The following is an 18,396-nucleotide window of genomic DNA, read 5'->3' as shown; positions in this document are numbered from 1 at the left end:
ATCCTTTTCTCATTAGACTACCAAGTGTTTTTTCTGTGTCACACCAGAACAAACAAGTCCAATGGATCCCCACCAGCAAAGAAGATACTGGTGACAAATCTACCAGTTGGAGCTACACCACAATTAGCTGTGGTAGGATCCACTATCTAACAATTCTCATTTAAAATTAACACCTTACTTCACAGTTTTTAAAAAGGCACAAAGACACAATGGTAGTAATGTTTTTCTTCATGCACCCTTGATATTCTCAATGCAGAAACAGGCCCAAAAGAAAAATCGCAAATGAGCTTACAGATGTGAAATTTTCTGTTGTACAACCACCCTGAGAAAGATTTTTGCTATCTTCAAGTAATGAAAACTCGACTAACCAGATGGCAAAAACACAATTTCCTTCCATCCATCTTATGAGCATAGAACCATGAGCATGGAACCCCTTACCATCTTTGGAAAGCAAATTAAACAATATTTTACAAGGAATAGTGGCTCAGATTTTCCGATCATTGTTTTTGCAGTGCAGATGGAAATTGAGCTCGGGGACCCTGCAGAACCTGGTTGTAGAAACTCCAAGGGAATTGCTCTGGAAAGTAAAGATGGGCAATTTCCTTGGGCATGGGATTTTCCAAGATTATCCGTTTAAATTGGCGATTTGAGGGTTCAATTGTGGTTAAATAAATAGTTACTTGAGAAAAGTTAGACTATTAAATATCCAATCTAATGCTGGAGTAACTATCTATCTAACTTGAAACACACCATACACACACTCAAGTACACATGTCCCAGACCTGTTACAACACCAAACTCATTCCTGGGACCTGATACATTCCACCACTGGACTGGACACAATCCCTCTACCCCTTGGACCAGACACCCTCTCCTCTGCCTCTAGATCTAACAGTTCCCTCTAAGGTAGGAATTGACATACCTTTCCCTCCATGGGCCTTGACGCCCTCACCTTCTGCCAGATCTGACCTCCCTGGCCCTACCTACATTTCTGCTACCAGATCTGACACTCTGCCATGCTCCTGGCAAATGGTACCCTCTCCCCTGTCACTAGACCTGACACAATTCACCTCACCCTTGGACCCGAAACCTGCTCCCCAACAGGATGCCATCCCTTTGTCCCTATTGCCCCTGGATTTGAGCCTCACTCTCTCCAACTAATCTCCTCCAAATACAACATCCCCTTGGTCAATCTTGCACCGTCAGGGACCTGTCAGATTTAAAGTATGGTTCTGCATTCCTAATGTAGCCCTGATCAGAATCTTTAATCAGAAATGTAGAGCTCTTTCTTTATATTATAAAGAAAGAGTGGTGTGGCATTCTGAGTGTGATTGCCATTCCCTGGCAAGTACTTAAAAACTTACCAAAACTATGTTTAGGTCATCTTTTACCAAGGTACCCATTGTCATGAGGTATTTTAAACAAAAATTCAAGATTGTTATGAATGTTTTAGTTTACATTAATTTAGTTTCTTTACATTGTCAGAAGTTATATCCATCTACCTTGCATCACAGTTAATTCAATAGCTGTATTGTTTCAACTATGGATAGATAGACCAAAGTGAAAATAAATTCAAATTCATGAGAAACCTTTGTAACATTTATTTTCAAGGGGGAATCTAACGGTGACATTTTTCTCAGTTGCACTATGATTGCATCTTAATAATCATTAATTTAAAAAAAAATCAATATTGAATCTGGAATGAATTATTTAGCATGTGTGACACAAATGTTCATACTGTTCCATTGAATTAAAAGCAAAATGCTAGTCTGCTGTCACCAAATATTGCATTCCAGGACCTCACCATTATTCTTTCATCTATCCTTTAAAGAATGTAAGAAACATGTCATTTAAAAATAAACTCACTTCATAAACATGCTGAACCACTGGTCCAATGTGCTCCTCTTTCTTAGGTCTTTCTTTAATCTTCCAGTCAGTGATGGGTAGAAAGATTTGCTCAGGATGGGACACCCTATGACAAGAATGCAGTGACTCAATTGTTGTGGTCAGGCTACAGAGGTCCTATTCAGTTGTATTCTTTAAAGCAACATGAGGAAAAAAATTAAAGCATGTGAGACACAAAGGGGAATCATGTATACAAGATGGATACTTAAAATACAAGAGGTCAAATACAATGACAAAGTCAGATGGGCTGCAACTGGGATCTTTAGAAGAAAGTAGACAGCATTACAAGTGATGTTGCGTTTTAAAAAAAGTTTTTTTCCATTAAATGAAAAGCAATTTATAGATGAAAGCTGCTAGGAGAATATTAAATCAAGACTAGCCAGATGGAGTAAACATATTTGCCTTCCATATATCTTAGAAAGCAATTCAAACAATTTCCCTAAAGGAATAATGCTTTCCCTTGTTCTTAAATAGTAACCAAAACTATATTTAGTTCAGTTTTCATAAAAACACCCACGGTCAGTTTAAACAAAGCTTCCAGACTATTATGAAAGCTTTGTTTCTCTTTCTGGTTTCAATGACGCACTGTGAATTATGCACTTTTGATCACTTCAAAGTTCCCAGCTAATAAACACTCTGGTTGTATGTGTGGGTGGAATCCCTGAGGTATATCTTTCCTGTTGAAGTGACAGCAATGCATTCCCAGCTATTCAGGCCTGCAGACATGTCACGATGTGAAGTTTTTTTCCTTTGTTATTTCCTCACCTTTAGCTTCAGCCTCTCGGCTAGCACTTTCAGTGCTATTTTTGTCACCAATTGTTCTCAGAATTTCAATGTCTTAAATTGAATATTAAGATTATGGAAGTACCAAAGAAAAGCCAAAAAACTGAGGCCTGGTGTCCAAGGCTTGAGATGTGGGGAGCAACAATGCTTTACTTCAGAAGATCAGTGAGTGAATGACAGAGATAGTAGGAACTGCAGATGCTGGAGAATCTGAGATAACGAGGTATAGAGCTGGATGAACACAGAAGGCCAAGCAACATTGCTCCTATGATGCTGCTTGGCCTGCTGTGTTCATCCAGCTCTACACCTTGTTATGAGTGAATGACAGAACAGGAACAACTCTACAGAATTTCAATAAGCACTTATTTATGGGGGTATACACTGAAAATATGGACATCCTAGCCCATCAATCACTGTTTTGGTCTATTCCTTTTTCTAGGGACAAGGTGAGTCCACAATTAATGCCCATTACATACATCCAATTAGACATATTAATATAATTAACAGATTTCCTATCCCCTCTTCAGACAAAGACAAACTATCTGTATCGACCATGAATGTAAATAAACTCAAAGACATTGGCATTCTGTACAATGAATTACATAAAGATACATTCCTCCTGTAGGATCCCTAAGAATTTATTTGCACATGCACTTCTTTTTGTAAACAGACAACTGATAAGTTGAGAGATAATGGGAACTGCAGATGCTGGAGATTCCAAGATAATAAAATGTGAGGCTGGATGAACACAGCAGGCCAAGCAGCATCTCAGGAGCACAAAAGCTGACGTTTCGGGCCTAGACCCTTCATCAGAGAGGGGGATGGGGGGAGGGAACTGGAATAAATAGGGAGAGAGGGGGAGGCGGACCGAAGATGGAGAGTAAAGACGATAGGTGGAGAGGGTGTAGGTGGGGAGGTAGGGAGGGGATAGGTCAGTCCAGGGAAGACGGACAGGTCAAGGAGGTGGGATGAGGTTAGTAGGTAGCTGGGGGTGCGGCTTGGGGTGGGAGGAAGGGATGGGTGAGAGGAAGAACCGGTTAGGGAGGCAGAGACAGGTTGGACTGGTTTTGGGATGCAGTGGGTGGGGGGGAAGAGCTGGGCTGGTTGTGTGGTGCAGTGGGGGGAGGGGATGAACTGGGCTGGTTTAGGGATGCAGTGGGGGAAGGGGAGATTTTGAAACTGGTGAAGTCCACATTGATACCATATGGCTGCAGGGTTCCCAGGCGGAATATGAGTTGCTGTTCCTGCAACCTTCGGGTGGCATCATTGTGGCAGTGCAGGAGGCCCATGATGGACATGTCATCAAGAGAATGGGAGGGGGAGTGGAAATGGTTTGCGACTGGGAGGTGCAGTTGTTTGTTGCGAACTGAGCGGAGGTGTTCTGCAAAGCGGTCCCCAAGCCTCCGCTTGGTTTCCCCAATGTAGAGGAAGCCGCACCGGGTACAGTAGATGCAGTATACCACATTGGCAGATGTGCAGGTGAACCTCTGCTTAATGTGGAATGTCATCTTGGGGCCTGGGATGGGGGTGAGGGAGGAGGTGTGGGGACAAGTGTAGCATTTCCTGCGGTTGCAGGGGAAGGTGCCGGGTGTGGTGGGGTTGGAGGGCAGTGTGGAGCGAACAAGGGAGTCACGGAGAGAGTGGTCTCTCCGGAAAGCAGACAGGGGAGGGGATGGAAAAATGTCTTGGGTGGTGGGGTCGGATTGTAAATGGCGGAAGTGTCGGAGGATAATGCGTTGTATCCGGAGGTTGGTAGGGTGGTGTGTGAGAACGAGGGGGATCCTCTTGGGGCGGTTGTGGCGGGGGCGGGGTGTGAGGGATGTGTCGCGGGAAATGCGGGAGACGCGGTCAAGGGCGTTCTCAATCACCGTGGGGGGAAAGTTGCGGTCCTTAAAGAACTTGGACATCTGGGATGTGCGGGAGTGGAATGTCTTATCGTGGGAGCAGATGCGGCGGAGGCGGAGGAATTGGGAATAGGGGATGGAATTCCATCCCCTATTCCCAATTCCTCCGCCTCCGCCGCATCTGCTCCCACGATAAGACATTCCACTCCCGCACATCCCAGATGTCCAAGTTCTTTAAGGACCGCAACTTTCCCCCCACGGTGATTGAGAACGCCCTTGACCGCGTCTCCCGCATTTCCCGCGACACTTCCCTCACACCCCGCCCCCGCCACAACCGCCCCAAGAGGATCCCCCTCGTTCTCACACACCACCCTACCAACCTCCGGATACAACGCATTATCCTCCGACACTTCCGCCATTTACAATCCGACCCCACCACCCAAGACATTTTTCCATCCCCTCCCCTGTCTGCTTTCCGGAGAGACCACTCTCTCCGTGACTCCCTTGTTCGCTCCACACTGCCCTCCAACCCCACCACACCCGGCACCTTCCCCTGCAACCGCAGGAAATGCTACACTTGTCCCCACACCTCCTCCCTCACCCCCATCCCAGGCCCCAAGATGACATTCCACATTAAGCAGAGGTTCACCTGCACATCTGCCAATGTGGTATACTGCATCCACTGTACCCGGTGCGGCTACCTCTACATTGGGGAAACCAAGCGGAGGCTTGGGGACCGCTTTGCAGAACACCTCCGCTCAGTTCGCAACAAACAACTGCACCTCCCAGTCGCAAACCATTTCCACTCCCCCTCCCATTCTCTTGATGACATGTCCATCATGGGCCTCCTGCACTGCCACAATGATGCCACCCGAAGGTTGCAGGAACAGCAACTCATATTCCGCCTGGGAACCCTGCAGCCATATGGTATCAATGTGGACTTCACCAGTTTCAAAATCTCCCCTTCCCCCACTGCATCCCTAAACCAGCCCAGTTCATCCCCTCCCCCCACTGCACCACACAACCAGCCCAGCTCTTCCCCCCCACCCACTGCATCCCAAAACCAGTCCAACCTGTCTCTGCCTCCCTAACCGGTTCTTCCTCTCACCCATCCCTTCCTCCCACCCCAAGCCGCACCCCCAGCTACCTACTAACCTCATCCCACCTCCTTGACCTGTCCGTCTTCCCTGGACTGACCTATCCCCTCCCTACCTCCCCACCTACACCCTCTCCACCTATCTTCTTTACTCTCCATCTTCGGTCCGCCTCCCCCTCTCTCCCTATTTATTCCAGTTCCCTCCCCCCATCCCCCTCTCTGATGAAGGGTCTAGGCCCGAAACGTCAGCTTTTGTGCTCCTGAGATGCTGCTTGGCCTGCTGTGTTCATCCAGCCTCACATTTTATTAACTGATAAGTTGAGTCTTTCTATGCAATTTTGGAGATTTCCTTTCACCCCAATTCTTGTTTCAAACCAACAGGACTAATTCATACCCTTTTCTCATTTGCAATTTTTGACAGTTCGTTACCTCAGGAAGGACATACTAGCCCTGGAGTGTGTCCAATGGAGATTCACACGTATGATCCCTGGAATGGTAGGTTTAATGTATGATGAACAGCTAAGGATCCTGGGATTGTAATCATTAGAGTTTAGAAAGTTGACGGGCGATCTAATAGAAACTTACAAGATAATGTGTGGTTTAGAAGGGGTGGACGCTAGGAAGTTGTTTCCGTTAGGTGGGGAGACTAGGACCAGTGGCCACAGCCGTAAAATTAGAGGGGGTAAATTTAAAACTGAAATGAGATGACATTTCTTCAGCCAGAGAGTGGTGGGCTTGTGGAATTCATTGCCGCAGAGTGCAGTGGAGGCCTGGACATTGGATGCCTTCAAGGCAGAGATTGACAAATTCTTGATCTCAGAAGGAATCAAGGGCTATGGGGAGCGTGCAGGAAAGTGGTGTTGAAATGCCCATCAGCCATGATTTAAATGGCGGAGTGGACTTGATGGACCGAATGCCTTACTTCCACTCCTATGTCTTATGGTCTTATGGTCCTGCGAAGGATGATCACTTACACAACATTCAAGATGCAAATAGCATTTAATATGCCTGCCTAGGGGTAATGTATCACTTGGTAAACAGAGTTCAATATCCGCTGGCAACACAAAAGCCAGAATTTCAGCAGTTGTAGTACTTTTAAGAACTTTTTTTATGTCTTACCTTCCCAACCTTAAGGACAACACTTTTCCTTCCTAGCCAACAGAAAAATAATGAAACCAAATGCACTGGAATTCCTATCAGGAAAATGAGGGTGAGAAGCATCAGGAAAATGAGGGTGAGAAGCATTGCTAAGTAAAGGCCAGCTTCAAAGAAATGCATGTACCCAACTCTGGGAATTCCATCTATGGATTTGATACTTTAGTGTCATGATCACATTATTGAGCCCTTGCTATACTGAATTCCATTCCTCAGAGCCTTTGGTCACAAAATATGAACACTTGAGATATTTGTCTTGGCTATTCAGAGTGTGATATTTTGTAATTAATCATCGATTTTTGTTCTCAAAGCAGATCAGTTCGTGATCCACAATCTGACTCTTGCCAGTGATCATCCATGCTACTTTTATGGGGGGAAAGCAAGGATGGGCTGGAATTTGGCTGGAATCTGGCCTAAAATGGAAATTCAGAGGATGGATGCCAAGACAGGCAGGTTGGAAGGCCTACCTTTGTTCAGTAGGTGAGTATTAGAGCACCCAATCTCATCTTTTGGCAAGATGCATGTCTCCTCAGATATTGCAGCAATCACACCTAGCAAGAACTAAACTACATTCAGACAACATTTGGAATCATAAATAACACTCATGTCATACTCCTGTGCCGCAATAATCATCTCCAACAAGTGTGACTACTTTAGTTTGAGAAACTTGGACAGCATGGACAAGTTGGATTGAAAGTACTGTTGATAATGGGAACTGCAGATGCTGGAGAATCCAAGATAACAAAGTGTGGAGCTGGATGAACACAGCAGGCCAAGCAGCATCTCAGGAGCACAAAAGCTGACGTTTCGGGCTTTCTCTGATGTCAGCTTTTGTGCTCCTGAGATGCTGCTTGGCCTGCTGTGTTCATCCAGCTCCACACTTTGTTATCTTGAAAGTACTGTTTCTGTGGTTGTATGATTCTATGACTCTCTAAAGAGAGAACTTGACTATAGCTTCTTGACATTCGATTACCATTGCTGAATCCCTGGCTATCAATGTCCTGGGGGTTATCACTGGCCAAAAACTGAAGAGATAAATATTGTAGCTACAAGAGTGAGTTAGAGTTTGGGAATTCTATGGCAAGCAACCCACCTCTTGACTCCTCAATACCTGTCCGCCATCTACAAGTTTCAAGTCAGGAGTGTGAGTGAACACACTTCACTAGCCTGCATAAATGCAGTTACAACAACATTCAGGAAGCTTGACACCACCCAGGACAAAACAGCCCGCTTATGTGGCACTGCGTCCATCATCTTGAACATTCACTCCCTCAATCATTGACACACGTTGGTAATAGTGTGCACCATTGTGAAAAATGCGTGGCAACATCTCACCACAACTCTTTTCACAGCATCTTCCAAGCCATCTTCCACTTACAAGGACAAGGGCAGCAGGTGCACGGGAGCACCACAACTTGCAAATTCATCTCCAAGCCACACACCACCCTCATTGGGACTATATCATTGTTCCTTCACTGTTGCTTAGTCAAAATTGTTGAATTCCCTTCCCAATTACACTGTTGGTGTACCAAAATAGGCAATGGTTCAAGAAGGCAGCTCACCAACACTTCCTGCAGGGAATTTAAGGACAGTCAATAAATTTTGGTCTAGCGAGCAAAACCCACTTCCAGGGAATGAATAAAATAACATCATTACATTATGAACGGCGAAGCTTTTGAACTGAACCGTCAAAGGATTCCTGGCCTCAGACTGGGAAACTCAATGTTCACAAATTTTTGAGTTGTGGTAACACTTGTCTCCTGGCAAAATAGGCCCAACTCTATGGAAATACTGGAGGTGATGAGGGTCGGGGTGGGGGGGGGGGGGGACTCTAAAATGCCCACTACCGCAAAGCAATTGGCAAAGGCGTGATTCCACATGTAGACTCATTACCCACATCCTTATCCCGAGGCCATAAAAATCCCGCAACATGGAAGTACTTGCGGGAATCCTGGGATTAGGTCACATCCGTCATTCTTAAATTCCCCGCTAAACAACACGAGCAAAAACATGAAAACACGGCCTTAGAAATGACCTTTTACCTCATGAGGGACTTTCCATCCTGAATCACCCGCACAGTACATGAAAACTTATAAATTGAATTCTCCCTCAGATAACCTTGGCATTTTGAGCGTTTGAGATTTTTCTGCAAACTTAGCAAATGAAAGTCTCTATCTCCCTACGTGTAAAACATTCACATTTGCAGAAAAAAAACGAAGCAAGCTGCCATGCCTTCTGACTTCTTAATTGGATACAGGCAATTTTTGATATTGGCCATCGATTAATTGATAAGAATTTTATCCCCTACCTATTTGGTTTGAACTGTCCATGCTACGGCTGCTGTCAGCTTGAAATCTGGGAGGCAGACTTTGGAGCATGAAGCAAGTTAAACCCCTTAAATATTAATTATGAATCAGCATACTGACATCATCCCCTCCTTTTCCAGGTTTCAATGAGGCACATTCTGAAGCACGGGGGAACCTCTTTCGGATCTGTCAGGAAACCATTTCAGACACTTAACAAAGCTAATTAGAACCTGTCACAACACTCAGTTCTGGATTTCCGAGCCAGAGCTCCAGTTTCCCAAACATAACTTGCCAGTGACTGGCCAGGGTTCCTGTGAGTACACAATGGAAAGAGCTTCTTTAAAGTTATACTGAAGAGCTCCAGCGAGGTTCAGGTGAAAGGCTGCTACTCAAATCTTTTCCTCTCTTAGTGCTGCCACTGCTTGACAGGAAAATTCTTACCTCTTGATCATCACTGGTCTAGATTTCCCTCAACGTCAGCTGCTCCATGGCTTCATCATAGCTTGACCATAGCTTTATGTAGCTCCACCTGACACCTCTAATGAGGATCAGAAAAGAAGCAACACCCTCATCAAATGCTTCAGGGACAACAGGACCATCATTAGCTATCTTCTCCTTAGTCACCCACTGCTCTAAAATGCAGGGATAGCAAATACTGAAAACCAACTAGAAGGAGGCAGGACCCCCAAATGTGGAAAGTCTTCTTGGGGTCTGGGATGGGGGTGAGGGAGGAGGTATGGGGGGGGCAGGTGTAGCACTTCCTGCGGTTGCAGGGGCAAGTGCCGGGTGTCGTGGGGTTTCCACATCAAGCAAATGTTCACCTGCACATCTGCCAATGTGGTATACTGCATCCACTGTACCCGTTGTGGTCTCCTCTACATCGGAGAAACCAAGCAGAGGCTTGGGGACCGCTTTGCAGAACACCTGCACTTGGCTTGCAATAAATAACTGCATCTCCCAGTTGCAAACCATTTCAACTCCCCCTCCCATTCCTTTAGATTCCCTAAGTGTGGAAACAGGCCCTTCAGCCCAATAAGTCCACACTGCCTCTTGAAGCATCCCACCCAGACCCATCCCCCTGTAACCCTCACCCCGCTGAACACTACGGGCAATTTAGCATGGCCAATCCACCAAGCCTGCACATCTATGGACTGTGGGAGGAAACTGGAGCACCCGGAGGAAACCCACGCAGACACGGGGAGAATGTGCAAACTCCACACACACACAGTCGCCCGAGGCATTGAACCTGGGTCCCTGGCACTGTGAGGCTGCAGTGCTAACCACTGAGCCACCGTGCCGCCCTTAAGCCACCGTGCCGCCCTACATTCCTTAGACGACATGTCCATCCTAGGCCTGCTGCAGTGCCACAACAATGCCACCCAAAGATTGTAGGAACAGCAACTCATATTCCGCTTGGGAACCCTGCAGCCCAATGGTATCAATTTGGATTTCACAAGCTTTAAAATCTCCCCTCCCCCCACTGCATCCCAAAACCAGCCCAGCTCGTCACTGCCTCCCTAAACTGTTCTTTCTCTCACCTATCCCCTCCTCCCACCTCAAGCCGCACCTCCATTTCCTACCTACTAACCTCATCCCGGCCCCTTGACCTGTCCGTCCTCCCCGGACTGACCTTTCTCCCCCCTACCTCCCCACCTATACTCACCTCTACTGGCTCCATCCCTGCCTCTTTAACTTCTCTGTCTCCTCTCCACCTATCTTCTCCTCTTCCCATCTTCGATCCGCCTCCCCCTCTCTCCCTATTTATTTCAGAACCCTCTCCCCCTCCCCCTTTTCTGATGAAGGGTCTATGCCTGAAATGTCAGCTTTTGTGCTCCTGAGATGCTGCTTGGCCCGCTGTGTTCATCCAGTTCGACACTGTTTTATCTCCTTCACAGGATACACCTGTGTCCACATTGCTAGAAACTGACACTGTACCTTTCACTGGTAGAGTGTACACTCCACTGATCCCTCCTGTTCACCAAAATAGTGTGGAGAGGAGTGAAGGTTCCTGTTTGTGAAGGGTGTCAGTGAGGCACAAGCACAAGAACACAACAGACAGACATTGTGCGTACTGGCTGCTCAGATGAGGATGTGAGGTGTTTGCAGAGTGAAGAAATATTGGAGCTGAACACTTTATTTTGCCTGAGATTGGCCCGCCAGTTGCAGAGGTGGGTGATATGTTATTCATCTTTGCTACCCTCCTGAGGTCCTGGGTCCTCTTGATTGCTCCTCCATCTTGGGGACAACTTCTTCCGCTCCTACTTCATCCTTGGTCACTTCCATCCACATTTTCTTGTTTTGCAAGATTATCCTCATTCTCCTGCCCTTGGGAGAATTCAAAACATTGCATCCTCAGATCTTGCAGCAGGATCTCCAGCTCAGAATAAGACACATGGGAGACTTGCCAAGGTCTTTCTCAGTATTCACGTGGTGGTTTCAACCTCAATAATCCACATATTGGTTATTCCTGTGGTCACTTTAATTCGGAATCCTTCTGTTGATGGAATGGATGCATCATCCCTGAGTGGCTGGTTGCTAATGCTGTGATTGACCTAATGGGTCTTGGCAAAGCCCAGCCCAGTGGTAAAGGGGGTCCCAAATGGTAAATTGTCCCGTTGTTTGTCAGGCAAATAAGTTGAGAAAATTTCCCATTCAGTCTCATTCTAATCATTATATCACAAGAGTAGGCATTAACAATAATACATTACCAATAATACTGGTAACAAGAACTGGCTTTTACTTGTTACAATCACTCTGGGTCACTTCATAACCCAAATCTTTTAAAAGCCATCTTTGCTTTAACATGAAATCTACTTGGTATATGTTACAATCCTAGATTTGAAGCAAAATCAAATAAGTAAGTGGTGCACACAGCTGATATTGCCCAAACTGGGTTGAAGCAAATTATTGGGATGCAATTTTGTTTAGTACTGAATGGGATGGGAAAAGAATGGAACTATCCATAAAAATGTAGCAATACTGTTATCAGATAAAAGGAAAGGAAGCTGTCAATTAAAGGCCAATCCACACCAGTGTAATCAATCATCACTCTAAAACTGAAACAGTCCTACTCCTTTCATTGGTAAAGCAAGCTACCCGACATCCTGGACAACTGACATCAGAGCTCACTGAGAATGAACTTGAACAGAGATTTAAAACATGAATTAAAGAAAGAAAATGACAGCAAGTAAACACTCTACAACGTTAATGAGCTCTTGAGACTGTGGGTGCAATATGATCTCTTCTGTCTTGGAAGAAGTGGGAAAACATTTCGTGATTAAAGTTTACATACAGTACATCCCCAAACTATTGCACAGGTGCATACCTTGAGCATTTTTTTTATTTTTTAAAACTTACTACTTTCTGTGGCAGAACATTTATGGTTTTACAGCAAATTTGCACGAGGTACAGACATTGTGACATTCATGAATCTGGCAGGTGTCTATGTCCCGCTCTCAAAAGGTACGTTAGCTCACTGTAACATATATTCAGGGGCACAGTCTCAGGGTATGGAGTTGATCATTTAGGCCTGAGCTGAAGAGACATTTCTTTACTCAAACATTTGGGGATCTTTGGCGTTCTATACCTCAGAGAGATTTGGTTCATAAGGACATGGGAACAGGAATAGACCATTCAGCTCTTTGAATGTGACTATTCTCAACCACAGCTGTTCATCTCCCAGCGCCAATTTTCCTGCATCCCTCAATGTCATTCGTCCCGAGAAATCTACTGATACCTATCTTGAACATGTTCAATGATTGAATTTCCAAAGGCCTCCATAGTACAGAATTCCAAAGGTTGACCATCCTCTGCATGAAGAAATTACTCCTCATCTCAATCTTAAATGGCTTATCCCTTACCCTCAGATTATATCCTAGGGCTCACAGGACTTAGTTAACTCAGACATAAAGCAAAGACCAGAACAGCTAGCTCAAGTGGAGTCCAGAGGAGCTCGAACAGTTCATCCACTTCACCAACACCTTCCACCCCAACCTTCAGTTCGCGTGGGTCATCTCCAGCACATCCCTCACCTTCCTGGACCTCTCAGTCTCCATCTCAGGTAACCAGCTAGAAACTGATGTCCATTTCAAGCCCACCGACTCCCACAGCTACCTAGAATACACCTCCTCTCACCCACCCTCCTGCAAAAATTCCATCCCCTATTCCCAATTCCTCTGCCTCTGCCGCATCTGCTCCCACGATGAGGCATTCCACTCCCGCACATCCCAGATGTCCAAGTTCTTCAAGGACCGCAACATTCCCCCTACAGTGATCGAGAACGCCTTTGACCGCGTCTCCCGCATTTCCGGCAACACATCCCTCACACCCCGCCCCCGCCACAACTGCCCAAAGAGGATCCCCCTCGTTCTCACACACCACCCCACCAACCTCCGGATACAATGCATCATCCTCCGACACTTCCGCCATCTACAATCCGACCTCACCACCAAAGACATTTTTCCATCCCCACCCCTGTCTGCTTTCCGGAGAGACCACTCTCTCCGTGACTCCCTTGTTTGCTCCACACTGCCCTCCAACTCCACCACACCCGGCACCTTCCCCTGCAACCGCAGGAAATGCCACACTTGCCCCCACACCTCCTCCCTCACCCCTATCCCAGGCCCCAAGATGACTTTCCATATTAAGCAGAGGTTCACCTGTACATCTGCCAATGTGGTATACTGCATCCATTGTACCCGGTGTGGCTTCCTCTACATTGGGGAAACCAAGTGGAGGCTTGGGGACCGCTTTGCAGAACACCTCCGCTCGGTTCGCAATAAACAACTGCACCTCCCAGTCGCAAACTATTTCCACTCCCCCTCCCATTCTTTAGATGACATGTCCATCATGGGCCTCTTACAGTGCCACAATGATGCCACCCGAAGGTTACAGGAACAGCAACTCATATTCCGCTTGGGAACCCTGCAGCCCAATGGTATCAATGTGGACTTCACCAGCTTCAAAATCTCCCCTTCCCCCACCGCATCCCAAAACCAGCCCAGTTTGTCCCCTCCCCCCACTGCACCACACAACCAGCACAGCTCTTCCCCTCCACCCACTGCATCCCAAAACCAGTCCAGCCTGTCTCTGCCTCCCTAACCTGTTCTTCCTCTCACCCATCCCTTCCTCCCACCCCAAGCCACGCCTCCATCTCCTACGTACTAACCTCATCCCACCTCCTTGACCTGTTTGTCTTCCCTGGACTGACCTATCCCCTCCCTACCTCTCCACCTATACTCTCCTCTCCACCTATCTTCTTTTCTCTCCATCTTCGGTCCGCCTCCCCCTCTCTCCCTATTTATTCCAGAACCCTCACCCCATCCCCTTCTCTGATGAAGGGTCTAGGCCCGAAACGTCAGCTTTTGTGCTCCTGAGATGCTGCTGGGCCTGCTGTGTTCATCCAGCCTCATATTTTATTATCTTGGATTCTCCAGCATCTGCAGTTCCCATTATCACAGTATCTTTCTGTTGCCTTGCTACATAAATGAGCCAGGAGCGCCAAAAGTAATATCCCAAATCTCACTGTCATAGTCAGCAAATGCCTCCACCCCAAACAAATCCATGATTCTAGGCCTTATGCACAATGACTTCTCCTTCCTGCTTGGCTAATGGACAACCCGATCTAAGCTTTAACTCCCCCAAAGGTTTTTTGGAGGTCAGACAGCATATGATCAGGTGGAGAAGTATGAGGCGAAGGTCACCTTCTTACTTCACTCTGATTGGGCTTAGAATAAGAAGTCTTTAGAATGGCCTTGTCCAATGGCCAAATGAGAACCATAAGTACCATTTAAGAGGGACATGCAATAATATTTTGTTTTATTCATTCACAGAATGAGGGCATCACCAACCACGAAGTATTTATTGCCCATCCCTAATCGCCCAGAAGGCAAGTAAGTGTCAAGTCTGAAGTCACATGTAGACCAGACCAGGTAAGGTTGGCAGTTTCCTTCCCTAAAGGACATTAGCGAACCAGATGGGCTTTTTCCGACAATTGACAATGGTCATCATTAGACTCTTAATTCCAGGTACTTTTATTGAATTCAAATTCTGCATTTTGTCATGGTGGGATTTGAAAGCAGGTCCCCAGACGTTATCTGGGTTTCTGGGTTGTCAGTCCAGCAATAATACCACTAGGCCATTGCCTCCCCACTACAGTGTAATTCATATTCCCAGGATACCTTAAAGCACCTCACAGTCGATATATTAGTTTTAATTATTGCTATTATGTAGTTAAATGCAGCAGCTAATTTGTGTTTGGTAAAAGAGTGCTCTGGAACCCTGCTTTTTTTTCTGTCTTTTTGCATTTTGGTGCTGTCACCCAAAATTAGAGTCATATTGCTTTTCTGCAATTTATGGTCATCTCATGCAAGGTTTAACCATGGGTGGAACCTCCTCCTTCCGAGATGCTGGTGGGAGGTAAATGACAGCGAGGAGATACCTGCCGTCTTCTTGCTACCACAGGAATTGGCCTTCCTTCCCAGCACTTTACTAAAGGCCTGCTGGAAGTTCAAGTCTACCCTGTCTACTGAGTTATCCTAGTACGATCTTTCTGTTACTTCTTCAAATAATTCAGACAAAATAAGGCTAGTTAATTCAACAGTTGCCAATGTCAATGTAAACCGAAAATTTTAAAACATCTAATATTGGGGAATGTAATTAAAATGGTAGCACAATGATAGAAATGGAAATGTTATTATTTTAATCAATTCTTCAGTATTAAATATTTTCACAATATGTTAACAGTGATATTGGGCAGCCAGCAAATATGTAGTTGTTTCAAACTTGCTTTGTCACACTTAAGTATGCACGCACAACGAGAACTAGATAGACTTTATCCAGTTGCCAAATAAGTGATGAGAGAACGCATACATTACCCACGAACATGGATCTGAGCAACTGCACTGACATTGATCGGCACTTGTACGAGGTTGCTGCTTGAATTATCTTTATTTGAGCTGAAATACAAGGCGGAAAATAAAACTCATTCAACAAGGGAAAATCTGTCTTTGAACTGCAGAAATCATTAATTTGTGCATTCATTAAAATACATATGTTGTAGGAATTATACCTTGTATGAAATTTTTGTTGTTAATAAAACACACAAAAAGTAAAACCTCAGAGACTTAACTGTCAGTTGATTAAGTGCTTTTCATCAAATAAATATTTATAAAATAATGCATTAAGAAGCAAAATATCATTACAAGTCACATGTATTTATTCAGGCAGAGGAAGAAAAACAATGACAGACTTCAATTTAACTCCCTTGTATCCTGAAAAAGGAACATCATACCATATTTCATGACAGATGACCAAGTTATTTTTATTGTTTGGAGTATTTATGTTATTAAATCATTATATCTCAGCAACTACAAATATGAAAGTTAAAACAGGTTGAAGTCACAAATTTCCTCCAATCTTGACATTTTGAATTACTTCATTTTTCATCCTTACTTCTCCATCCTTGTATGAGATATGACAAATTTCCACTGGACTATGAAGGCCTGAGGCTATAAAATGAATAAATCCTATTTATCCTTTGTGCAGGATAATCATTTAAGAGAGGGTCTCTGGTTTCAGAAGTTTTTGTTAAATCGGCCACAAGTTATCCGCACCACAATTAAAAATAAAGCCAGTTCAATAAAAACATTCAAAATCAGATATGCACAATCCAAAGAAAGTTAGCCGTAGTATATAATTGGTATGCAGAATGAGGATTAAGGGGCATAATTTCATGGGGGCCCAAATGACATGGTCCATGGTGAGATTTGCAGTAGAAAAAAGTCCAGGAAGGCCCAGCTTGATGTCAGATGCAGCTTGCTGTATCTTTAGTGCATTTGCTGAATGTCGAGATGCATTTCTCACAAGGCAGTGACAAATTGCCAATTAAGGTAGATTAATGGTACAATCATAAATTAATATTGAGATTCCAAACTTACTAAATGTGGCAAACATGCTGGATATTGAGAATTCTTGACATGGAAGTCAGAGTAGGTACGTGGCATCTTCAACTTGCTCCAAAGGACCTCTATTCACGCCCCACGTGCATGGACATTGGCATCCAACATGTGCCACATCTTTCATCTACTCACAATATGCTTCTGCACTTCAATGTTGCATCTCAGGGTACGGCTATAGCAAGGACACTTTGTGCTCAGGGAGACATAATCAGCTTACAGACTGGACCGGGCTGCATTCTGGCCCCTTCATTTGCTGTCATAATGTTCACTCACTTTGACTTTACCTGGATGCTCACAACATCACTTGCCTTACACTGCATTGCCTTGTCTTGTCTTTTCACCTCTTGCCGCTCAGCTAGAGATTGTATGCTCACATACTGCTGTACTAATGCAGATACAAAACCAGGATGCTTATCATAATTGTCGGTAATCTTTGGTCAAATTAAGGAAGATAAGCTCCTGGGCAAAAGCTATGGCACAGAGAATGAAGGATGGCCTCTGATACCAGACCAGCCAAGGAGCTGCTCAGGGTTGTTAAAGTCAGGATCTGATTGACATCAGGTGTAAGAAGTGAATGTTGGACAGCCTACTGCCTGTCTTGAATATTTTTGTCCTATTAGAGGCTGCTTTCCTTCTGGGGTGAGAGGCAGGTAATCAAGGAGATGAAATCAGGTGACATGGCTGACAGTTTTCATGCAAGTGGTGAAGTGACCTGACTGAGTGAGTAGGCAGTGCAGAGGACAGGCAGGATTATTGGTGTTGAGGATTTGGGTGGGTAATAGCGAGTGAAGGAAAATGTTATGGCAACTGTGACATTGGTACAGCATGAGCTTTGCTAGGAGGTGGGTACAATAACAGAGATGGGTTGAGTATGGAGTATCAGACAGAAGATGCTGGCACTTATGCCAATAGAATGGAAGAAGATAATTGACCATCTTCCTACACTGTTAGCATTCCTCCACGTGGCAACATCTGACTAGGCTGGCATGGTCCAGTATTGTGGCCTCTGCTGCTGGTCCTGGGGAGCAGGACATCCTGCTTGTGTACCAACGTATCTAGCAGGACCTCCAAGTCCCTTCTTGCAAAGTGGAGCAGCAAATTTCCTGTGTCTGTCATCTCTAGGGCAAGAGTCAAGAGCCTTGCAGGGCAGCTCAGCACTCAGTGCTTTTCCAGGTGCACAGCAGTCTTTTAAAGATGGCCCAGCATCAGGGATGCTGGTCAATTCCAGCATATCCCAAGAGTTGCAAGTTGTCCTAGGAACAGTTGATGGTAAAATGTGAATAGGTTCAGATGAGGGGGCACCATAGGGGTAGGGTTAGTAGTTCATGAGATGAGTTTGTTAAGAGAAA

The 18,396-nt window shown here is 45.2% G+C and overlaps 1 protein-coding gene across 1 annotated transcript in view; it reads right to left on the bottom strand.

Annotated features, from left to right (window-relative positions):
- The window catches only part of itga8 (integrin, alpha 8), a 231,149-nt gene that overhangs the window by 60,561 nt on the left and 152,192 nt on the right, over positions 1 to 18,396 (bottom strand). Inside the window, exons 23-24 of the mRNA XM_048522032.2 lie at positions 15,965 to 16,045; positions 1,867 to 1,972 (exon numbers count right to left, since the gene is read on the bottom strand). Of these exons, the coding sequence (XP_048377989.1) occupies positions 1,867 to 1,972; positions 15,965 to 16,045 (187 nt within the window). The remainder of the gene's footprint in view (positions 1 to 1,866; positions 1,973 to 15,964; positions 16,046 to 18,396) is intronic.

Source organism: Stegostoma tigrinum, chromosome 2 (assembly GCF_030684315.1).
Source record: "Stegostoma tigrinum isolate sSteTig4 chromosome 2, sSteTig4.hap1, whole genome shotgun sequence".
In the NCBI taxonomy this organism is placed as follows: domain Eukaryota; kingdom Metazoa; phylum Chordata; class Chondrichthyes; order Orectolobiformes; family Stegostomatidae; genus Stegostoma; species Stegostoma tigrinum.
Note: the sequence above shows the minus strand (reverse complement) of the source record. Positions and strands in the feature narration are given on the sequence as shown.